Genomic DNA, 23779 nt, shown 5'->3' on the forward strand with positions numbered 1-23779 from the left:
GAGTCTTGTAAGTGTGTGTAATGATGTGTGATTATAGTGATGCCTTAGCCTAAGGTTACAACACTGAGAAGTGTTAGATTTGGTGGTCATGGTGCAAGGGAACACTAGACAGGGGAACAGAGCAGGGCTTCCGGAGGGCCTCTCCACCAAGATGCAGGCAAGGCTAAGGGGGACCCAGGAAGGAGGGAGGGGGTGCACTCAGGGACCAACCTGCATCTGTTGCCATTGCAGAGGTAGGAGACAAGGGCAGGAGAGGCTCCTGAAACTTTCGGGAGCTGCCACTATGGGAGAAGTGTCACCAACGGGAGCCTTAGAAGAGGGACCCAGGCAGAGTGAAATCTGGAGGCAGGGGAAGGAGCCAGGAGCATTCATTTCTCAGTCCTTCCTTCTCCCCCTTCCTCGATGCCCTGCTGCTGCCTTGCTTTGCTCTCACCAACCAGGAGCCAGAGGGCAGGGCATGGAGGTCAGCCTCCAGACTAGTCAAGATAGAAAAGGGTTGACAGAGCTTCAGAAAGGGGCACAGAGATGCCCCCCACACCCAGTGCTGGAGACAGAGCAAGGCCTGTGGCCAGATCTTTCTCCTCTCTGGCCTGTACCCTTCCCACTGTGCTATGTGTGGGCTCTGTGCTGTGCCAGAGAGCTTTCCTCCTTAGCATCCGCTTACCTTGTCAAGAGTGCCCAAGCTTTTCTCCTGTTCCAAACCCTTGCCTATGCCTTTGAGCTTGGGGCATGTGTTTCATGTGGCCAGATGTATTTGCCTCCCTTCAAGAGAATAGTGCAGAAGGCACAAGCCAGCCATCTGACCCATCCTCCTTGGAATTTTGCTTATGACAGCTGCTCAACAAATGGGGGAAAATGTGTTTGTTTCTCAGCTGCTTTGTTCCCAACTGTTGGAGTTTGGAAGCCACACAGGCAGTCTCCAAGCCTGTTTTGCTCCTCTGCCTGAGTTCAGGGGCATGATAGAGAAGTGTGCCTTGAGCTGCAGGCTCTGTTAGTTCTTAGGCAGGATCAGGGAAATAAAGCAGGGTAATTAGTTGAGGAGACATCCATCTCCTCCAGAGCCAAGGAGGAGACACACACTGCAGGCCTCACACAGAGCCACTGAGAACCCCCCGGATAGCCTCACATGCACCTACACACAGTGCCACGAAGCCCTACTGAGCTTTCAGGAGCTTTGCCTGGGCACCTCCTGCGGGCCACACTGCTCACTGGCTCCTCCACGTTCTAGCATAATCCTCACCACCAGTCTGGAGTGACAGTCCCTGTTGCTCCCCTCTGCGACAGAACACAGCTGAGGAGCTTGATAAAGTCCTGAAACAGGGGTGTGGCCGAGCCCCAGCCCAGCCAGATTCAGAGGGAATTTCTATTCAGGGAAACTGTCTCCATCTGGGGGCCAACCTTGCCAAAGAATTTTCCATCAGCCTTCGGTGGTGGTTGCTGCCAAGTTCCTTTCCAAACAGGAATCAGAGCCCCTGCAGTCCCTAGGGAGCTTGGCTGTACACCAGCAGGCTGGCCTTCTGTAGCCCTGGCAGGGCAGTCCTGCCCCATGTGGCCCTAGGAGCCAGGCGCCTCCCAGCCACACCCAAGGGCCAAGGATCACAGGGCGAAGGTCAGGGGACTGTGCGTGGCTGGCCCTGGAGCCTTAGAGCAGCACTGCCCAAACTAAGCAGTGGGCTGTTGACCAGGAACCCTGCTCAAATGAAGATTCTGATCCAGTACTTCTAACAAGATCACCGGTGGGGCAACCAGGGCTGGCCTGAGGTCACCCTTTGATAGCAAAGTTTTAAAACCAGTTGTTCTTATCTCTTCTACTCTGTACCCCTCTTTTATAACAAATATTTTGAAAGGATCCCATTGCTGTCTTGAAGTGAAACTCAGGGATGAGATATGCTTCCTGTACCCACAAAAATGAAATCAGGCCCAGACCCCCATGTTACATGGACATTTCCTGGGTTTTCTGTGTAACTGTGGGTGTGGGGGGCCTTCTGTACCCTGGCCACATGGAGGAAAGCCCAGCTTTCTTGCCTAGGTAAGAATCACAGAGCTGCTCACATACACATGGAAAGTAGAGGTGAGCCCAGCACCTGCTCTCCTGCTCTTTTGGCAAGATCTGTCTTCAGAGGCCATCAGAGCTGCTGTCCCCACTCCCAGTAGGATCCCCTGAAGGGCACACCCGAGGTAAACAAAGCCCATCCCAGAAGCTGAGGGGCAAGAGGGCTAGTGTCCTTCTCTCAGTATTCCAGGCCTTGTGGCCTTGTGCTGCTTCATTTTCCTGGGGTGTTCCTTCTTCCTGTGAGCTGCAGTTAATTGCACCTGTGTGTTACGTGCTCTCCACTTTCCTCCTAAGCTGTGAATCTTCATGCTGGCTGTTAGTGCCAGGCTGCCTGGAACTTTGTCCCAGGGCCTCTGCGGCTCTGAGTCACCCCAGAAAATAGTAGTCCTGGTGGCCTTGGACCAAGCCTGGAGTTGTTCCAGTGGCTCCTCTAGTTGTTCCAGTGGCCTTTACTTGTTGAGGAGAGTCCAGACTCACAGATTTGAGGTGGCGCCAGCACTCCCCAGCCTTCCCTGTCTCAGCTCTTAAAAGGGCAGTTTTAAAGGCACTCTAGAACCAGATGGAAGGAGAGGGGCTTAACCCCTTTGTCTTTACTGTCTGTGTTTGTGATGTCTTGGTCTCGCGTCCACGTAGTATGCTAGAACTCATGCGCTGGAGCCAGGGCTTCCTCGAGCTTGCTAGACACCCATGTTCCCCTGAAGCAAGCTTGTTCTCCCTGGCTTCCCCATGGCGATGGGACCAAAGAGCTGTGATCTTCACTCCTAGAGGTACAAGGAAGGGGGTGTGTGATGCATCCCTGTCACAGCCACACTCAGTGCGGGAGGAGGCTCAAAGCATGGAGTGGGGTGGTTGTGGATGAGGAGCAGAGGGGTGACCCCAGGGCCTTGGGGAAGTTGAAAGGCTCACCTTCCTGATTTCACAGATGCTTGGACAATCTCTAGCATGAGCTCTCCGCTCCAGACACTTACAAGACGCAGATTTTGTCTTCCGAGCACATGGAAAGGCTTGGCTGGCTCTCATGGGCCCCTGCTGCCTTGGGAAGGGAGCCCATACTCCCCGTGTGGGTGCTTATAAGCCTCTCCAGGAGCATAGCACAGACAGCATGGATACAGAACCTAGAGCCAAGCTCCTTTACCTACAGAGTGGGTCTTCTCAGGCCCCGAGTAAATGTCCTGAGTCCCCAAGTATCCTCACTGTAAAAAAGGGATAAGAGTTTCTCTTACTTGTAAGCCTGTGGGGAATGCTTTTCCCATTGTGGTGTGGGCACCAGTCCTTGGTGTGGGCAGTTCCAGGGAGCACCATCTCCCGGGTGCAGCTCACTTTCCTAACCACATCCTTGCATCATAGTCATGGTGACTGGGATCAACCATGTGAGGGCAAGCAGAGCCCCTCTGCACACTGTCCTCAATAGAAATAATACAAGCCCCGTAGGTAATTGGACTATTTTTTTAGTAGTCACATTAACGAGGTAAAAAGGTAAACAAACAAAACATATTTTGTTTAACTCAACATATCTAAAATAGCATTTCAACATGTATCAATGTAAAGATTCAGAATGAGATATTTTACATTCCTTTTTTTATACTAATCCATCATGATTTCATACTTCTAGCACCTCTCATTTTTGAGTGCCAAATAGCCACCTAGGGCCCACGTCTACCATCTAGGACGAGTCTCTAGACACACAACCTTGTGTGCTGGTGCTTTCCATCAGTGCTTTTCATGTGGCCATGAAATGGTTCTCCATAGCAAGAGAACTGGCGATAGAAAACCTCATTCTCTTTTTCAGCTTCCTACTTGGTGACCGAGAGAAATGACTTTACCTGTCCTTGTAACTGTGCCAGCCTGGAAACGCTGTCAAGGCAAGGCTGCTTCCTGGAGAGGGCTGGGGTTTTGGCTATGACATGATGGGAGCATAGTTCTGTGTAAAGGGAGGGGCTGGCAGGAAATGGGGCACCCCTGCTCTTGTCTTCCCCCCAAGCGAAATGCAGGTGGTCTTTTCTAGGCTGCCTGGCTCTCTGCCGGTGCTGGGGTAAAGGGAGGCTGGGAGAGCACTGTGCCCAGTCCTTCTGGCTCCTTCTGCAAATGTACAGGACCTTTTGCAGGGGCTATTACAGTGTTCACACCGTGTGGGGGATGCTTGGGGAACAGAGCAAAGAGCAAAAATATCCATGGGTCCTATCTCAGGGTCTCTGTGAGGCCTGGGGGTCTGGAAGGGTGCAGGCAAATTGGAGAAAAGAGGGGGATGGTCAGCCATACCTTGAGGCCCCTTGGCTACTGCTACAGGGCTTGACATGAGTGAGGAGCATGGCTACCTCCACTTCAGATCACCTGCCTGGAGGTGGTAGTGAAACAGAGACAGGCTCAGATGGGGATGATGCAGACTCCAGCCTGGACAGGTCATGTGGGAGGTTTGGCCGTGAGGTGAGGGCTAGGAGCAGTGTGGCTCCAGCTGAGGAGGCAGAGAAAGGGTAGCCCAGGGCCTGGTGCTCACAGACATCATTCTGCCACGAGGTGAGAAAAACAGTACTTTCTTTTACTGTTTAAAGTCTAAAGATCGCAAGATCACCATTGAAAAAGAATTGTGTCCTGAGTTTTCTTTTCTGTGCAGTATGATTGCCTTGTGCGGAGCCAAGAGCCTCTGGGTCAGGTGTGCTGGGTGTGAGGCCAGGGCCCACGATGGAGACAGGCTCCAGGATCACCCTTTATTGGCTTCTTTCTTTTCCTGGTCTCACTTGCCCACTCTAGTGGGTTTGCTGGGATCACTTCCCACATGGATTCTTCGTACCCAAGCGCTTATCTTACAGGCTCTGTTTCCTGGGCAGCTCTAGCTATGTAGTCAGCACTGATTATGTTCTGTGTATTTAAGGGTGACTCTGGGCCACGTCTATTTCTCAGATGCCCATAAGTCTTATGTTTGGTGTTCAGGATTACTTTTGGTTCCCTGGGCAGTCGTCTTCATTAAAGAGACTTCAGCCCTGCATTTACTGGTCTGGGACCTTGTAAGCATTGGTCAGCAAGTGCTGCCAGAGGTGCGTATTTTGGCCTGGCGCTTTCTGAGTCAGCCTCCTCCCCTACAGCCAACTATTACGAGTCCCCCTGGGCTGCCCTCTTGCTCCCTGACTTCCTGAACTCCAGGCTGCTCACCTCAGCGCCCCCGGACTGGATTTCCCAAAATACCCATTCTTATGGGTTCCCTAGGGCCCCAGTCCCAGCTCTGCCCTGCTCCAGCTGTGGCACAGTGGGCCAGCCATTTCTCCTGAGACTCACTTTCTTCATCTATAGGAGCTCTAATGCCAGTCGCCCAGTTTCTCTGAGAATGGTGAGGTACTAGTAGTTACAAGAGGGCTCTGGAGTCAGGCTGCCCAGTTTGCCCCTTCCTGGGTGTGTTAGTTTGCTTGGGCTGCCGTAGTAAAGTTAGAGGTGGCCCTCTTCTCCCTGTGTCTTCATGTGGCCTTTCCTCTGCACTTGTCTGTTTCCTAATTTCTTCTTATAAGGACATTAGTCATGTTGGATTAAGGCCCACGCCACTGATCTTATTTTAACTTAATCTTCTGCTTAAAATCCTTATCTCCAAATACAGTCACCTTCTGAAGTATTACATTTTAGGGCTTCAACATGGGAGGGACACAGCTCAGTCCATAGCACCAGCTGTATGACCTTGGGCAAGGTCAGTAACCTCTCTATGCCTCAGGGCTCTCTCCACTGTAGAATTAGGTGCAATGACAAGGTTTTTGTGAAGATCAAATTCAAGTGCAAAGTTGTGGACTTCAAATATTTTTGATTGCATAGCATCTAAAAGTGTTTCAAAAACTATGCATGCTTGAACATTTTTTTGTCGATATTTAAACTTTTTCATCATAAATGTAAATTGTTGGAAAGGAGGTAATTTCCAGGGCATCACAAATATTGACATCTTAAAATGAAAGAGTTAAATCTCTTTTACATCTAAATGTCATGAATTTAATAACTACCTCCCTTTGTTTAAAAAGACTCCATGAACATGCTTTAGCTATTAGAAATTATATATTGTTCCTTTTTCTCCTTGAACTTTTATCTTTAATCCACTTACCCCACAAGTATCCCACTTTAATAGTTTTTTTGTTTATACTTCTCTGTAAAAATGTGTATAAAAATTTAAATTAAGAATTTTTAGGGGGGGAGGAGCAAGATGGCGGAGGAGTAGGGTCTCCAAATCACCTGTCTCCACCAAACTACCTAGAAAACCTTCAAATTATCCTGAAAATCTATGAATTCGGCCTGAGATTCAAAGAGAGACCAGCTGGAATGCTACAGTGAGAAGAGTTCGCGCATCTATCAAGGTAGGAAGACGGGGAAAAAGAAATAAAGAAACAAAGGCCTCCAAGGGGGAGGGGCCCCGCGAGGAGCCGGGCTGAGGCCGGGGCGAGTGTCCCCAGGACAGGAGAGCCCCGTCCCGGAGACGCAGGAGCTGCACCGACCTTCCCGGGCGGAAAGGGGCTCGTGGGGAGTTGGAGCAGGACCAGGAGGGCGAGGAGGCCCTCGGGCTCCCCGGGACAGTAACAGCAACTGCGCGCCCAGGAGAATGCGCCGAGCTCCCTAAGGACTGCAGCGCGCACGGCGGGACCCGGCGGGACCCGGAGCAGCTGAAGGGGCTCGGGCGGCGGCTCCGCGGAGGGGGCTGCGCGGCCCCGGGAGCAGCTCGGAGGGGCTCGGGCAGAGGAAGAGGCTCCGTGCGGAGGGGGCTGCGCGGTTCCAGGAGCAGCTCGGAGGGGCTCGGGCGGCGGCTCCGCGGAGGGGGCTGCGCGGCCCGGGAGCGCGAATCCACCAGCGCAGGCTCCGGAGCACAGGGCGCCGGGACACAGCCCAGGATCCCGCCTCCCCCGGGACAGGCAGAGGCCGGGAGGGCCCAGGACAGCAAGGACGCTCCTGACCCAGGTGAGCAGAGCAGCGGCCCCGCCCCGGAGCCTCCAGGCCCTGCAGACGGAGTTCCTGCCGGAGCTGAATCCAGGGTTCCAGAGCTGCCCCGCCACTGGGGCTGTTCCTCCTGCGGCCTCACGGGGTAAACAACCCCCACCGAGCCCTGCACCAGGCAGGGGCACAGCAGCTCCCCCAACTGCTAACACCTGAAAATCAGCACAACAGGCCCCTCCCCCAGAACACCAGCTAGACTGACAACTTCCAGGAGAAGCCAAGGGACTTAAAGAACACAGAATCAGAAGATACTCCCCGGTGGTTCTTTTTTTGTTTGTTTGTTTTTGTTTTTGTTTTTGTTTTTGTTTTGTTTTGCTTTTTGATTTGTTTCCTTCCCCCACCCCCTTTTTTTCTCCTTTCTTTTTCTTTCTCTTTTTCTTCTTTTTTTTTTTTTTTCGTTTTTTTTTTCTTTTTCTTCCCTTTTTTTTCTCTTTCTCTTTTCTTTCCTTCTTTCTCTCCTCTCTTTTTCTCTTTTTCCCAATACAACTTGCTTTTGGCCACTCTGCACTGAGCAAAATGACTAGAAGGAAAACCTCACCTCAAAAGAAAGAATCAGAAACAGTCCTCTCTCCCACAGAGTTACAAAATCTGGATTACAATTCAATGTCAGAAAGCCAATTCAGAAGCACTATTATACAGCTACTGGTGGCTCTAGAAAAAAGTATAAAGGACTCAAGAGACTTCATGACTGCAGAATTTAGAGCTAATCAGGCAGAAATTAAAAACCAATTGAATGAGATGCAATCCAAACTAGAAGTCCTAACGACGAGGGTTAACGAGGTGGAAGAACGAGTGAGTGACCTAGAAGACAAGTTGACAGCAAAGAGGGAAACTGAGGAAAAAAGAGACAAACAATTAAAAGACCATGAAGATAGATTAAGGGAAATAAACGACAGCCTGAGGAAGAAAAACCTACGTTTAATTGGGGTTCCCGAGGGCGCCGAAAGGGACAGAGGGCCAGAATATGTATTTGAACAAATTCTAGCTGAAAACTTTCCTAATCTGGGAAGGGAAACAAGCATTCAGATCCAGGAAATAGAGAGATCCCCCCCTAAAATCAATAAAAACCGTTCAACACCTCGACATTTAATTGTGAAGCTTGCAAATTCCAAAGATAAGGAGAAGATCCTTAAAGCAGCAAGAGACAAGAAATCCCTGACTTTTATGGGGAGGAGTATTAGGGTAACAGCAGACCTCTCCACAGAGACCTGGCAGGCCAGAAAGGGCTGGCAGGATATATTCAGGGTCCTAAATGAGAAGAACATGCAACCAAGAATACTTTATCCAGCAAGGCTCTCATTCAAAATGGAAGGAGAGATAAAGAGCTTCCAAGACAGGCAGCAACTAAAAGAATATGTGACCTCCAAACCAGCTCTGCAAGAAATTTTAAGGGGGCCTCTTAAAATTCCCCTTTAAGAAGAAGTTCAGTGGAACAGTCCACAAAAACAAAGACTGAATAGATATCATGATGACACTAAACTCATATCTCTCAATAGTAACTCTGAATGTGAACGGGCTTAATGACCCCATCAAAAGGCGCAGGGTTTCAGACTGGATAAAAAAGCAGGACCCATCTATTTGCTGTCTACAAGAGACTCATTTTAGACAGAAGGACACCTACAGCCTGAAAATAAAAGGTTGGAGAACCATTTACCATTCGAATGGTCCTCAAAAGAAAGCAGGGGTAGCCATCCTTATATCAGATAAACTAAAATTTACCCCAAAGACTGTAGTGAGAGATGAAGAGGGACACTATATCATACTTAAAGGATCTATTCAACAAGAGGACTTAACAATCCTCAATATATATGCTCCGAATGTGGGAGCTGCCAAATATATAAATCAATTATTAACCAAAGTGAAGAAATACTTAGATAATAATACACTTATACTTGGTGACTTCAATCTAGCTCTTTCTATACTCGATCGGTCTTCTAAGCAAAACATCTCCAAAGAAACGAGAGCTTTAAATGATACACTGGACCAGATGGATTTCACAGATATCTACAGAACTTTACATCCAAACTCAACTGAATACACATTCTTCTCAAGCGCACATGGAACTATCTCCAGAATAGACCACATATTGGGTCACAAATCGGGTCTGAACCGATACCAAAAGATTGGGATTGTCCCCTGCATATTCTCGGACCATAATGCCTTGAAATTAGAACTAAATCACAACAAGAAGTTTGGAAGGACCTCAAACACATGGAGGTTAAGGACCATCCTGCTAAAAGATAAAAGGGTCAACCAGGAAATTAAGGAAGAATTAAAAAGATTCATGGAAACTAATGAGAATGAAGATACAACCGTTCAAAATCTTTGGGATGCAGCAAAAGCAGTCCTAAGGGGGAAATACATCGCAATACAAGCATCCATTCAAAAACTGGAAAGAACTCAAATACAAAAGCTAACCTTACACATAAAGGAGCTAGAGAAAAAACAGCAAATAGATCCTACACCCAAGAGAAGAAGGGAGCTAATAAAGATTCGAGCAGAACTCAACGAAATCGAGACCAGAAGAACTGTGGAACAGATCAACAGAACCAGGAGTTGGTTCTTTGAAAGAATTAATAAGATAGATAAACCATTAGCCAGCCTTATTAAAAAGAAGAGAGAGAAGACTCAAATTAATAAAATCATGAATGAGAAAGGAGAGATCACTACCAACACCAAGGAAATACAAACGATTTTAAAAACATATTATGAACAGCTATACGCCAATAAATTAGGCAATCTAGAAGAAATGGACGCATTCCTGGAAAGCCACAAACTACCAAAACTGGAACAGGAAGAAATAGAAAACCTGAACAGGCCAATAACCAGGGAGGAAATTGAAGCAGTCATCAAAAACCTCCCAAGACACAAGAGTCCAGGGCCAGATGGCTTCCCAGGGGAATTTTATCAAACGTTTAAAGAAGAAATCATACCTATTCTCCTAAAGCTGTTTGGAAAGATAGAAAGAGATGGAGTACTTCCAAATTCGTTCTATGAAGCCAGCATCACCTTAATTCCAAAGCCAGACAAAGACCCCGCCAAAAAGGAGAATTACAGACCAATATCCCTGATGAACATGGATGCAAAAATTCTCAACAAGATACTGGCCAATAGGATCCAACAGTACATTAAGAAAATTATTCACCATGACCAAGTAGGATTTATCCCTGGGACACAAGGCTGGTTCAACACCCGTAAAACAATCAATGTGATTCATCATATCAGCAAGAGAAAAACCAAGAACCATATGATCCTCTCATTGGATGCAGAGAAAGCATTTGACAAAATACAGCATCCATTCCTGATCAAAACTCTTCAGAGTGTAGGGATAGAGGGAACATTCCTCGACATCTTAAAAGCCATCTATGAAAAGCCCACAGCAAATATCATTCTCAATGGGGAAGCACTGGGAGCCTTTCCCCTAAGATCAGGAACAAGACAGGGATGTCCACTCTCACCACTGCTATTCAACATAGTACTGGAAGTCCTAGCCTCAGCAATCAGACAACAAAAAGACATTAAAGGCATTCAAATTGGCAAAGAAGAAGTCAAACTCTCCCTCTTCGCCGATGACATGATACTCTACATAGAAAACCCAAAAGTCTCCACCCCAAGATTGCTAGAACTCATACAGCAATTCGGTAGCGTGGCAGGATACAAAATCAATGCCCAGAAGTCAGTGGCATTTCTATACACTAACAATGAGACTGAAGAAAGAGAAATTAAGGAGTCAATCCCATTTACAATTGCACCCAAAAGCATAAGATACCTAGGAATAAACCTCACCAAAGATGTAAAGGATCTATACCCTCAAAACTATAGAACACTTCTGAAAGAAATTGAGGAAGACACAAAGAGATGGAAAAATATTCCATGCTCATGGATTGGCAGAATTAATATTGTGAAAATGTCAATGTTACCCAGGGCAATATACACGTTTAATGCAATCCCTATCAAAATACCATGGACTTTCTTCAGAGAGTTAGAACAAATTATTTTAAGATTTGTGTGGAATCAGAAAAGACCCCGAATAGCCAGGGGAATTTTAAAAAAGAAAACCATAGCTGGGGACATCACAATGCCAGATTTCAGGTTGTACTACAAAGCTGTGGTCATCAAGACAGTGTGGTACTGGCACAAAAACAGACACATAGATCAGTGGAACAGAATAGAGAATCCAGAAGTGGACCCTGAACTTTATGGGCAACTAATATTCGATAAAGGAGGAAAGACTATCCATTGGAAGAAAGACAGTCTCTTCAATAAATGGTGCTGGGAAAATTGGACATCCACATGCAGAAGAATGAAACTAGACCACTCTCTTTCACCATACACAAAGATAAACTCAAAATGGATGAAAGATCTAAATGTGAGACAAGATTCCATCAAAATCCTAGAGAAGAACACAGGCAACACCCTTTTTGAACTCGGCCATAGTAACTTCTTGCAAGATACATCCACGAAGGCAAAAGAAACAAAAGCAAAAATGAACTATTGGGACTTCATCAAGATAAGAAGCTTTTGCACAGCAAAGGATACAGTCAACAAAACTCAAAGACAACCTACAGAATGGGAGAAGATATTTGCAAATGACATATCAGATAAAGGGCTAGTTTCCAAGATCTATAAAGAACTTATTAAACTCAACACCAAAGAAACAAACAATCCAATCATGAAATGGGCAAAAGACATGAACAGAAATCTCACAGAAGAAGACATAGACATGGCCAACATGCACATGAGAAAATGCTCTGCATCACTTGCCATCAGGGAAATACAAATCAAAACCACAATGAGATACCACCTCACACCAGTGAGAATGGGAAAAATTAACAAGGCAGGAAACCACAAATGTTGGAGAGGATGTGGAGAAAAGGGAACCCTCTTACACTGTTGGTGGGAATGTGAACTGGTGCAGCCACTGTGGAAAACTGTGTGGAGGTTCCTCAAACAGTTAAAAATATACCTGCCCTACGACCCAGCAATTGCACTGTTGGGGATTTACCCCAAAGATACAAATGCAATGAAACGCTGGGACACCTGCACCCCGATGTTTCTAGCAGCAATGGCCACGATAGCCAAACTGTGGAAGGAGCCTCGGTGTCCAACGAAAGATGAATGGATAAAGAAGATGTGGTTTATGTATACAATGGAATATTACTCAGCTATTAGAAATGACAAATACCCACCATTTGCTTCAACGTGGATGGAACTGGAGGGTATTATGCTGAGTGAAGTAAGTCAGTCGGAGAAGGACAAACATTATATGTTCTCATTCATTTGGGGAATATAAATAATAGTGAAAGGGAAAATAAGGGAAGGGAGAAGAAATGTGTGGGAAATATCAGAAAGGGAGACAGAACATAAAGACTGCTAACTCTGGGAAACGAACTAGGGGTGGTAGAAGGGGAGGAGGGCGGGGGGTGGGAGTGAACGGGTGACGGGCACTGGGTGTTATTCTGTATGTTAGAAAATTGAACACCAATAAAAAAAAAAAAAAAAAAGAATTTTTAAATTTCCTTATTCCAGAAGTTTTATTAAATTTTTTATGTATAGAATTATCAATATTGCATAATTAATAAATTTGGAAGATGAGTATAAAATTATCAAAACCTCATAGATATTATCAATTTAGATAATAATCTTAACATTTCGAAACATATTTTTATTAACTCTTAATAAACATGTTTTTTAAACATATTTTTATGCTTTAATAAACATATTATTTTTTATTTTTTATTTTTTTTAATAAACACATTTTTTAAAGATTTATTTATTCATGAGAGACACAGAGAGAGAGGCAGAGACACAGGCAGAGGGAGAAGCAGGCTCCTTGTAGGAAGCCTGATGTGGAACTCAATCCCGGATCCCGGGATCACACCCTGAGCCGAAGGCAGACACTCAACTACTGAGCCACCCAGGTGTCCCTAATAAACACATATTTAAATAAATAAATTTTTATTTTACTTCATATACCCTTGCATGAATTTGCTTAATAATAGAATTCAGCATCATTTCTATTTCTATTTTTTAAAGTTTAGATTGATGCTGAATTCTATTACTAAGCAAATTTATGCAAGGGCATATGATTTATCATTGAAAATGGTTTTTAATACTCTACCAGCTGGCAACTGGATTAGGTCATTATTTATCCTTGTTGAAAGCAAAATATTAGAAACCTCCTCTCTGCTGGTGAAAGGTTTAGTTGTCCAGTCATTAGTCATTCGCTTTCTCATTTCAAATAATTTCTTGTTTGGTGCCTACTGTTTTTTACCTCCATAGTACAAGTCAGGATGTGCAACAGGGGTGCCTCAATTTTGTAAAGAGAAACTATGATGTGATGGGGAGGGAGGGAAAGGAATATAGAGCTCAGGCATGTTCTGGAGAATGAATTCTGATGAAAGAACAGCATGCTAGGTGAGGATCTAGAAATTGATTTCCTTAAAACAGCCCTTCCTAGTGGTTTGCAAACCCCAAACAAATGATCACTGATTTATTTAATAAGTGTAGTAAGACCAGAAACATAAATACTAGCTATGGTTTTTATTATTGCTGCATCTGTAAATTATCCACCACAGAATAGTACACAGGATGCAGAAAGAGCTTATGTGGTAATAAGGAGTCGTAATGGGTAAATTGAAAATGCCCTCTCTAAAGCTGAGCTTCTGTCATGCTGGTCTGGAACCTGCCTTGGTCACCTGTAGGCAGATCAGTCTTAATATAGTAGCTTAAAACAACAACGATTTTATTTGCAACTAGAATTTTTTTCCCCCCCTCAATGAGACCTACTGTGGAGGATGTCTTGTTCTAAGACTGTTTTTCCAAGGTCTCCCCTGGAAGAGCATTGATCAGAGAACAAAAAAACCCACTTTATGGAGAGGAGCATCTAAGTGGAAACAGGTTGTCCCAAAAGGCTTTCTCATGACTGAGGCAGAGCTTTGAAGTTGAGTGACTCTTACTCCAGGACCTTTCAAGTTAGAACTCACCTCAACCTGGCTTGGAAAAAAAAGTGACTATTTTGGGTTATCAAACTAGGAGGTCTGGGGTGTATGATTTCATGCCGGACTCCATCAAGGTGTGGAACAGTATCAAGTCACTGTGGTGTCCATGCCATGGCTCTGCTCTACTAATCCAAAGAGAAGTATGAAAACCCCAAATGGTGGCTTGTACCAACATCTGGGTGACATCTGGGCACCTACATTTCCTGGTGATTCCTGGAACATATATATTTAAAGTAACATTTATTTACCATTTTCTATTTCTTTTCTTCTCCCCGCCCCCCCTTTTTTTCACAGCGAGACATTATTTGGTGAAATGTCCTCAGAACAGGTAAGAATATTTTCTTTTTTTAAATGAAACTCTGATATTTTACTTTATACTGAAATTACCAACAAATTGGCTAAATTTGTTGTATCTTTACTTAAAGGTCTGCATGTTAGTCTGCAGGTTGGCCTAAAAATGTGTGTTCTTCATGCACTTGCATGTTTCTAGATTCCCTGCTCTGGTTATCACCCTCAGAGAATCCAGAGAAAATATGGTTCAGGCTGGTTCAAAATGCATGCTGGAGGAGGCCTGACTCCTGCTCCTGGAGGGCTATTTCCCCTGTTTAGGAAGAGGCTAGCAGCTGGACTGAACCACTCTGATGCCTTTTGACCACAAAGCCTCCTAATTCCCTTCCACCAGTGTCTGCTTACCCTTTGCCCCACTCTGAAGAATGTGGCCATTAGAAATATATGTGCTAAGAGGTTAGCCTTCTAACTGGTGGTACACCTCACAGATAACATGACAGTTATAGTAGATATTGCAAACTCAGTGTTTAGAAATTTGAGACTTTGGTCCAGACACAATAGCATAGGTCAGTTTCTCCCTGCTCTTCCCTGCTAAGCACACCATAAACCCTGAAAATAATATCAGAGACAATCAAAGAAAGGTGGTAAGAAGAACATGATGAAATCCAAAGACAGAAAAACAACTTAAAAGCAACCAGAGAGAAATGATGCATTATCTATGGGGAACACAAATTTGAATGACAGTGTATTTTCGTTTGAATCAATGGAAGGCAGAAAGAAGTGGCACATTTTCTTTTTAAGAAATTCTATCTATCTATCATCTGTCTATCTATCTATCTATCTATCTATCTATCTATCTATCTTTACGTATTTGAGAGAGAGATTGAGAGAGCACTCGAGAGTGTGAGCAGGGGGAAGGGCAGAGAGAGGGAGAGAGAGAGAGAGAGACTCTCAAGCAGACTCCTAGCTAAGCAAGGAGCCTGACTCAAGGCTTAATCTTGTGACCTTGAAATCGTAACCTGAGCTGAAATTGAGAGTTGGACATTTAAGTGACTGAGCCACCCACACCCCAAGAAGTGGCACATTTCAAATATTGAAAGAAAAAAACTGTCAAGTACAAACTCTATATCCAGCAAAATTGTCCTTTAGGAATAAAGGGAAAATAAAGACATTCCCAGAGGAAGGGAAACTTAAAGAATTTCTCACCATCAGGCCTACTTTAAAGAAAGGCTAAAATAAATTCTTGAAATAGAAGAAAAAGACTCGGTACATTAGGAAGGAGAAGGGACAGTAGAGCAGAAATATTGTTATCTAAGTAAGCTGTTCTTTTCCTCATGAGTCTTAAAAATAATATTTTATAATTGAAATAAAAATTATAAAACCATGTGATACTCAAGAAAAGCATTACGAAATTTAAAAGTGGGAGAGGAAAAGTTACCTAAATAGAAGTGAGATTTTTACACTTCACTCAAAGAGATAGAAATTTGGTAAGTCACACATGTATATTATAATGCTCAAACTAACCATTAAAGTGACTGAAAAAATTGAACTCAAAAACAGTATGGAAAAATAATGATAGAATCCTAAAATATGTTCAAGTAACATAAAGGAACAGAGGAATGAAAACCATGGGAAATAAACAGAAAACAGATAATAAAATGAAAGACTTAATTGCTAACATATTGTTTATCTTAAATCTAAATAGTTTAAATATTAATCACTCAAATGGTAGAAATTGATAGAATCAACTTTTATAAAAACACAACCCACCAATATGCTCTTTACAGGAAACTCACTTCAAACACAGTGACTTAGGTGGGTTGAAATAAAAGGAAGGTGGACAGCCCAGGTGGCTCAGCAGTTTAGCACTGCCTTTAGCCCAGGAACTGATCCTGGAGACCCAGGATCAAGTCCCATGTCAGGCTCCCTCATGGAGCCTACTTCTCCCTCTGCCTGTGTCTCTGCCTCTCTCTCTCTCTCTCTCTCTCTCTCTCTCTGAATAAATAAATAAATAAATAAAAAAAAATCTAAAAAAAAAAAAAAAGAAATAAAAGGATGGAAAAAGTTATGCAGCATAAACTATACCAAAACAAATCCGGATATACCAATAATATGATAAAACAGAGGTCAGAGCAGAGAAACTTATTACAAACAAAGAGATACATTAGATAATGATTAGAGGATCAATCCACCAGGAAGACAAAGATCCTAAATTATACACACCAAATAGCAGAACCACGAAGTATATAAAGCAAAACCTGAAACAGCTGAAAGAAGAAATGGATAAATCTACCATTATCATTGGTAGTTCCTGCACCCCTCTTGGCAACTGATAGACCTTCTAGACGGAAATTATCAAGGCTATTAAAGATCTAAGCACCACACTCAACTGACAGTACCAAATTGATACGTATCAGACACAGACCAGCACCAGAAGAACACTTGTATTTCCAGCCCCTTGCAGAACATTCACCATAAGATACAGTTTATTTTAAACTAAATCTTGGTCTTTAAAACAAACCTCAACAAATTTAAAGCAATGGAAATCATATAAACATGTGGAAACTAAACAATACACTTTAAAAATAATCCATGGATCAGAGAGGAAGTCTCAAAGGCAATAAAAAAATAGAGAATTGAGCAAAAATGAGAATAAACAAAACATGTGGGATGCATCTAAAGCAGTGCTGATGGGGAGAGATATGGCATTAAATGCTTATATTAGAAATTAGGAAAGCCCTCAAGTCAACAATCTGAAGTCTCACCTCAGTAAATTAGGAAAAGAACAAAATAAACCCAAAGCACACAGGGGGACAAAGTGATAAAGACCAAAGCAGAAACTGATGAAATTTAAAATAGCAAAACAATAGAGAAAAATCAATGAATCAATATCTGGTTCTTAGGAGATTGCTGGGAGAAAATGGGTAGAGTCTACCCAGGATCTCTACTTAAAATCTTATGACTGTGTGTGAATCTACAATTATTTTCATAAAAACTTAAGTTAAATGTGAATTTGGATGTCTCTGGGGGATTCTGTTTACAGCCCCAACAGTTCCTATACCTGACTATTTTGTGTTACTGCTGCAGAGTTTGGGATCCAGAGAAACCCTGTTATTAAAATCAAAATGCAGATTTATATTATGAGGGTTTACTGTCTACTAAGAGTAGATTAACAATGAGGAAAAAGCCATAAATCCCTGCTTTGTGGAAGTTACCAGGCAGTGAGTGCAAATGCATGTGTCCCTGGGAGAGATGTCTCCCAGGTTGGTGAACTCGTTCAGAGCAGGGAGTGCTATGAGAACTACCAGATGCACTGTTGTGATAGAAGGGGCCTCATGTGACTTGGAGTAGTGTGGAGTGCTCATGTTCAGCAGCAATGTCAGTGGAGGTGACTGTTTGTTTTTTTTTTAAGATTTTTTTGTATATTTCTTTAACTGGATTTCGATTTGCCAACATATAACATAACACCCAGTGTTTTCCCAACAAGTGCCCCCCTCAGTGCCCATCACCCAGTCACCCCATCCTCCTGCCAACCTCCCTTTCCACTACCCCTTGTTTGTTTCCCAGAGTTAGTAGTCTCTAATGTTCTGTCACCCTCTCTGATATTTCCCACTCATTTTCTCTCCTTTCCCCTTTAATCCTTTCACTATTTCTTATATTCCCCATATAAGTGAAACCATATAATGTTTGTCCTTCTCTGATTGACTTACTTCACTCAGCATAATACCCTCCAGTTCCATCCACATTGAAGCAAATGGTGGCTATTCATCGTTTCTAATGGCTGAGGAATATTCCATTGTAATACATAGACCACATCTTCTTTATCCATTCATCTTTCGATGGACACCGAGGCTCCTTCCACAGTTTGGCTGTTGTGGACATTGCTGCTATAGACATTGGGGTGCAGGTGTCTTAGCTTTTCACTGCATCTGTATCTTTGGGGTAAATCCCCAGTAGTGCAGTTGCTGGGTCGTAGGGCAGGTCTATTTTTAACTGAGGAACCTCCACAGTTTTCCAGAGTGGCTGCACCAGTTCACATTCCCACCAACAGTGTAAGAGGGTTCCCTTTTCTCCGCATCCTCTCCAACATTTGTGGTTTCCTGCCTTGTTAATTTTCCCCATTCTCACTGGTGTGAGGTGGTATCTCATTGTGGTTTTGATTTGTATTTCCCTGATGGCAAGTGATGCAGAGCATTTTCTCACGTGCTTGTTGGCCATGTCTATGTCTTCCTCTGTGAGATTTCTGTTCATGTCTTTTGCCCATTTCATGATTGGATTGTTTGTTTCTTTGCTGTTGAGTTTAATAAGTTCTTTATAGATCTTGGATACTAGCCCTTTATCTGATGTGTCATTTGCAAATATCTTCTCCCATTCTGCAGGTTGTCTTTTAGTTTTGTTGACTGTATCCTTTGCTGTGCAAAAGCTTTTTATCTTAAGTCCCAATAATTCATTTTTGCTTTTGTCTCTCTTGCCTTCATGGATGTATCTTGAAAGAAGTTGCTGTGGCCAAGTCCAAAAAGTGTATTGTCTGTGTTCTCCTCCTGGATTTTGATGTATTCTTGTGTCACATTTAGGTCTTTCATCCATTTTGAGTTTATCTTTGTGTCTGGTGTAAGAGAGTGGTCTAGTTTCATTCTTCTGTATGTGGATGTCCAATTTTCCCAGCACCATTTATTGAAGAGATTGTCCTTTTTTTTTTTTTTTTTTTTTTTTTTTGAGACTGTCCTTTTTGCAGTGGATAGTCTTTCCTGCTTTGTTGAATATCAGTTGACCATAGAGTTGAGGGTCCACTCCTGGGTTCTCTATTCCGTTCCATTGATCTATGTGTCTGTTTTTGTGCCAGTACCACACTGTCTTGATGATCACAGCTTTGTAGTACAACTTGAAATCCGACATTGTGATGCTGGCTCTGGTTTTCTTTTTCAATATTCCCCTGGCTATTCGGTGTCTTTTCTGATTCCACACAAATCTTGAGATGATTTGTTCCAACTCTCTGAAGAAAGTCCAGGGTATTTTGATAGGGATTGCATTAAATGTGTGAATTGTCCTGGGTAACATTGACATTTTCACAATATTAATTCTTCCAACCCATGAGCATGGAATATTTTTCCATCTCTTTGTGTCTTCCTCAATTTCTTTCAGAAGTGTCCTGTAATTTTTAGGGCATAGATCCTTTACTTGTTTGGTTAGATTTATTCCTAGGTATCTTATGCTTTTGGGTGCAATTGTAAATGGGATTGACACCTTAATTTCTCTTTCTTCAGTTTCATTGTTAGTGTATAGAAATGCCACTGATTTCCAGGCATTGATTTTGTATCCTGCCACACTGCGGAATTGCTGTATGGGTTCTAGCAATCTTGGGGTGGAGTCTTTTGGGTTTTCTATGTAGAGTATCATGTCATCTGCAGAGACAGAGAGTTTGACTTCTTCTTTGCCAATTTGAATGCCTTTTATTTCTTTTTATTGTCTGATTGCTGAGGCTAGGACTTCTAGTACTATGTTGAATAGCAGTGGTGAGAGTGGACATCCCTGTCTTGTTCCTGATCTTAGGGGAAAGGCTCTCAGTGTCTCCCCATTGAGAATGATATTTGCTGTAGGCTTTTCGTAGATGACTTCTAAGATGCTGAGGAATGTTCCCTTTATCCCTACTCTGAAGAGTTTTGATCAGGAATGGATGCTGTATTTTGTCAAATGCTTTCTCTGCATCTGTTGAGAGGATCATATGGCTCTTGCTTTTTCTCTTGTGGATATGATCTATCACACTGATTGCTTTAGGAGTATTGAACCAGCCTTGCATCCTGGGGATAAATCCCACTTGGTTATGGTGAATAATCTTAATGCACTGTTGGATCCTATTTGCTAGTATCTTGTTGAGAATTTTTGCATCTGTGTTCATCATGGATATTGGTCTATAATTCTCCTTTTTATTCATGACAGACAGAGAGAGTGTGAGAGAGAGACAGAGACAGAGAGACAGAGAGAGAGAGAGAGGCAGAGACACAAACAGAGGGAGAAGCAGGCTCCATGCAGGGAGCTTAATGTGAGACTCAATCCTGGCACTCTGGTAGCATGCCCTGGACCAAACACAGGTGCTAAACTGCTGAGCCACCCAGGGATCCCTTGGTTTTGGAATTAAGGTGATGCTTGCTTCATAGAACGAGTTTGGAAGTATTTCATCCCTTTTTATCTTTTTGAACAGTTTTAGTAGAATAGGTATGGTTTCTTCTTTAAACATTTGACAGAATTCCCCTGGGAAGCCATCTGGCTCTGGACTTTTGTGTCCTGGGAGGTTTTTGATGATTGCTTCAATTTCCTCCCTGGTTATTGGCCTGTTCAGCTTTTCTGTTTCTTCCTGTTCCAGTTTTGGTAGTTTGTGGTTTTCCAGAAATACATCCATTTTTTTCTACATGGCCTAATTAATTGTCATATAGCTGCTCATAATGTTTTTAAAATAGTTTGTATCTCCTTGGTGTTGGTTGTGATCTCTCCTTTTTCATTCGTGATTTTATTAATTTGAGTCTTTTTTGTTTTGTTTTTAATAAGGCTGGTTAATAGTTTATCTATCTTATGAATTCTTTCCAAGAACCAACTCCTGCTTTTATCTGTTCTACAGTTATTCTGGTCTCGATTTCATTGAGTTCTGCTCAAATCTTTATTAACTCTCTTCTTCTGCTTGGTGTAGGTTTTATTTGCTTTTCTTTTCCAGTTCCTTTAGGTGCAAAGTTAGCTTGCATATTTGATTTTTTTTTCCCAATTTTTTGAGGGATGCTTTTATTCAGATGTATTTCCCTCTTAGGACTGCTTTTGCTGTATCCCAAAGACTTTGAATGGTTGTATCTTTTCATTAGTTTCCATTAATCTTTCTAATTTTTCTCTAATTTCCTGGTTGACCCTTTCATCTTTTAGCCGGATGGTCTTTAACCTCCACGTGTTTGAGTTTCTTCCAAAGTTCTTCTGTGATTGAGTTCAAGTTTCAAAGCATTATGGTCTGAAAATATGCAGGGGACAATCCCAGTCTTTTGGTATCTGTTGAGACCTGATTTGTGACCCAGTATGTGGTCTATTCTGGAGAAAGTTCCGTGTGCACTTGAGAAGAATGTGTATTCAGTTGCATTTGGATGTAAAGTTCTATAAATGTCTGTGAAATCCATCTGGTCAAGTTTATCATTTAAAGCTCTAGTTTCTTTGGAGATATTGTGCTTAGAAGATCTGTCATTTGCAGAAACTGCCGTGTTGAAGCCTCCCAGTGTTAGTGTATTATTATCTAAGTATGTATTTACTTTAGTTATTAATTGTTTGATATACTTGGCAGTTCCCACATTAGGGGCATAAATATTCATGATTGCTAGGTCCTCTTGTTGGATAGATCCTTTAAGTATGATACAGTGTCCCTTTTCATCTCTTACTACAGTCTTTGGGATAAACTTTAATTTATTTGATATAAGGATGGCTACCCCTGCTTTCTTTTGAGGACCATTTGAATGGTAAATGGTTCTCCAACCTTTCATTTTCAGGCTGTAGGTGTCCTTAGCTCTCAAATTAGTCTCTTGTAGACAGCAAATAGATGGGTCTTGCTTTTTTATCCAATCCGAAACCTTGTGTCTTTTGATGGGATCATTTAGCCCCTTCACGTTCAGAGTTACTATTGAAAGATATGAATTTAATGTCATCATAATACCTATTCAGTCCCTGTTTTTGTGGATTATTTCTTTGGGTTTCCTCTTTCTTTTACAGAGTCCCCCTTAACATTTCTTGCAGAGCTGGTTTGGTGGTCACATATTCTTTCAGTTTCTGCCTATCTTCACAGCTCTTTATCTTTCCTTTTCTGAATGAGAGCCTTGCTGGATAGAGTATTCTTGGCTGCATGTTCTTCTCATTTAGGACCGTGAATATATCCTGCCAGCCCTTTCTGGCCTGCCAGGTCTCTGTGGAGAAGTCTGCTGTTAATCTAATAGTTCTTCCCATATAAGTTAGGGATCTCTTGTTTCTTGCTGCTTTAAGGATTTTCTATTTATCTTTGGAATTTGCAAATTTCACTATTAAATGTCAAGGTGTTGACTGGTTTTTATTGATTTTGGGGGGGACCTCTCTATCTTCTGGATCTGAATGTCTATTTCCCTCCCCAAATTAGGGACGTTCCCAGCTATGATTTGTTCAGATATGCTTTCTGTTCCTCTTTTCCTCTCAGCATTTTCTGGAATCCCAATTATATGTAGATTCTTCTTTCTGAGGTATCATTTATTTCCCTTAACCTTTCCTCATAGTCTTTTTTTTTTTCCTCATAGTCTTTTAATTGTTTTTCAGTTTTTTCCTCAGCTTCCTTCCTTGCCATCAACTTGTCTTCTATGTCACTTACTCTTTCTTCTACCTCATTAACCCTCGTCGTTAGTACCTCAGTTTGGATTCATCTCATTTAATTTCAGCCTGATAAGATCTCAATTCTGTAGTCATGAAATCTCTTGATTCCTTTATGCTCTTTCCAGAGCCACTAGTAGCTTTATAATTGTGCTTCTGAATTGGCTTTCTAACATCGTATTGTAATCCAAATTCTGTAACTTTGTGGCAGAGAGTAGTGTTTCTGATTCTTTTGTGGTGAGTTCTCCTCTCTAGTCATTTTGCTCAGTGCAGAGTGGCTAAAATGAGTTGTACTGGAGAAAGGAAGGAAAAAAAAGAGGGGTATAATCTGGTTCTATATACTGTAAATCCTTTGACCTCCCCTGGAGCTTTCCAGTGCTGCTTGGCCAATAACTTGCTCTTCCTGTGTCCTTCCAGCTAGTCTTCTTGGGGAGGAGCCTGCTGTGCTGATTCTCAAGTGTGTGCACCTGGGGGAGCTGCCCCACCCCCCCCTGACAGCTGGAGGGCTCATTGGGAGCTGTTTACCTCGTGAGGGCCCTGTTCCCTGGGGGCTGCTCCATCCCAGGCACAGGGTGACACAAGGGAGAAGAACCACACTGGCGGCAGCCAGCTCTCCAGCCCTAGAGTCCGCTCTCAGAGTAACTACTGCAATCTCCCAGTCCACACTGGCCTCGATGCTCCGGGGGCAGGGGTGCTGATCTTCACAGCTTGGGGGCCCCTGGGGGCTAAGAGTCCTCGCTGTCCTGTGCTCTCCTCGCCTCTACCTGTCTCAGGAAGAACCCCGGATCCTGAACACAGGATCCCCTGGTGCCCTGTGATCCGGGGCCTGTGCTGCTGGAATTGTACTCCCGGGGTGGCGGCTCCCAAAGGCAGCAGGGCGCAGCCCCCTCTGCCCAGAGCCACTGCCTGAGCTTCTCCTCGAGGCCCTGCCAGGAGCGTGGTTCAGCCCTTTACCGAGATCGGCCCACAGTCTGTGGTGTGCTCTTACCCAGGGTGCACTTCCTCTACTAGTGACTCCGGGAGACTGGAGGCTCCACTGCCCCTCCTGCAGTTCTGCCTGATTTCCCTAAGTGCCTTTCCGTTGGGGAAGAATCCAGTGCAGATTTTTTTTCTTTTTTCCAGTGCAGAT

The 23779-nt window shown here is 43.4% G+C and overlaps 1 protein-coding gene across 14 annotated transcripts in view; it reads left to right on the plus strand.

The window, feature by feature from the left end:
- The window catches only part of VSTM4 (V-set and transmembrane domain containing 4), a 107110-nt gene that overhangs the window by 38927 nt on the left and 44404 nt on the right, over positions 1 to 23779 (plus strand). For all 14 annotated transcript variants that reach the window (XR_012020968.1, XR_012020966.1, XR_012020967.1 and 11 more), the window contains exon 5: positions 14302 to 14335. Coding sequence is in view for 11 of the 14 variants with exons in the window: in XM_072806359.1 (XP_072662460.1) it covers positions 14302 to 14335 (34 nt within the window). In the remaining 3 variants the exon portion in view is untranslated. The remainder of the gene's footprint in view (positions 1 to 14301; positions 14336 to 23779) is intronic.

This window comes from Canis lupus, chromosome 29, assembly GCF_048164855.1.
Source record: "Canis lupus baileyi chromosome 29, mCanLup2.hap1, whole genome shotgun sequence".
NCBI lineage: Eukaryota > Metazoa > Chordata > Mammalia > Carnivora > Canidae > Canis > Canis lupus.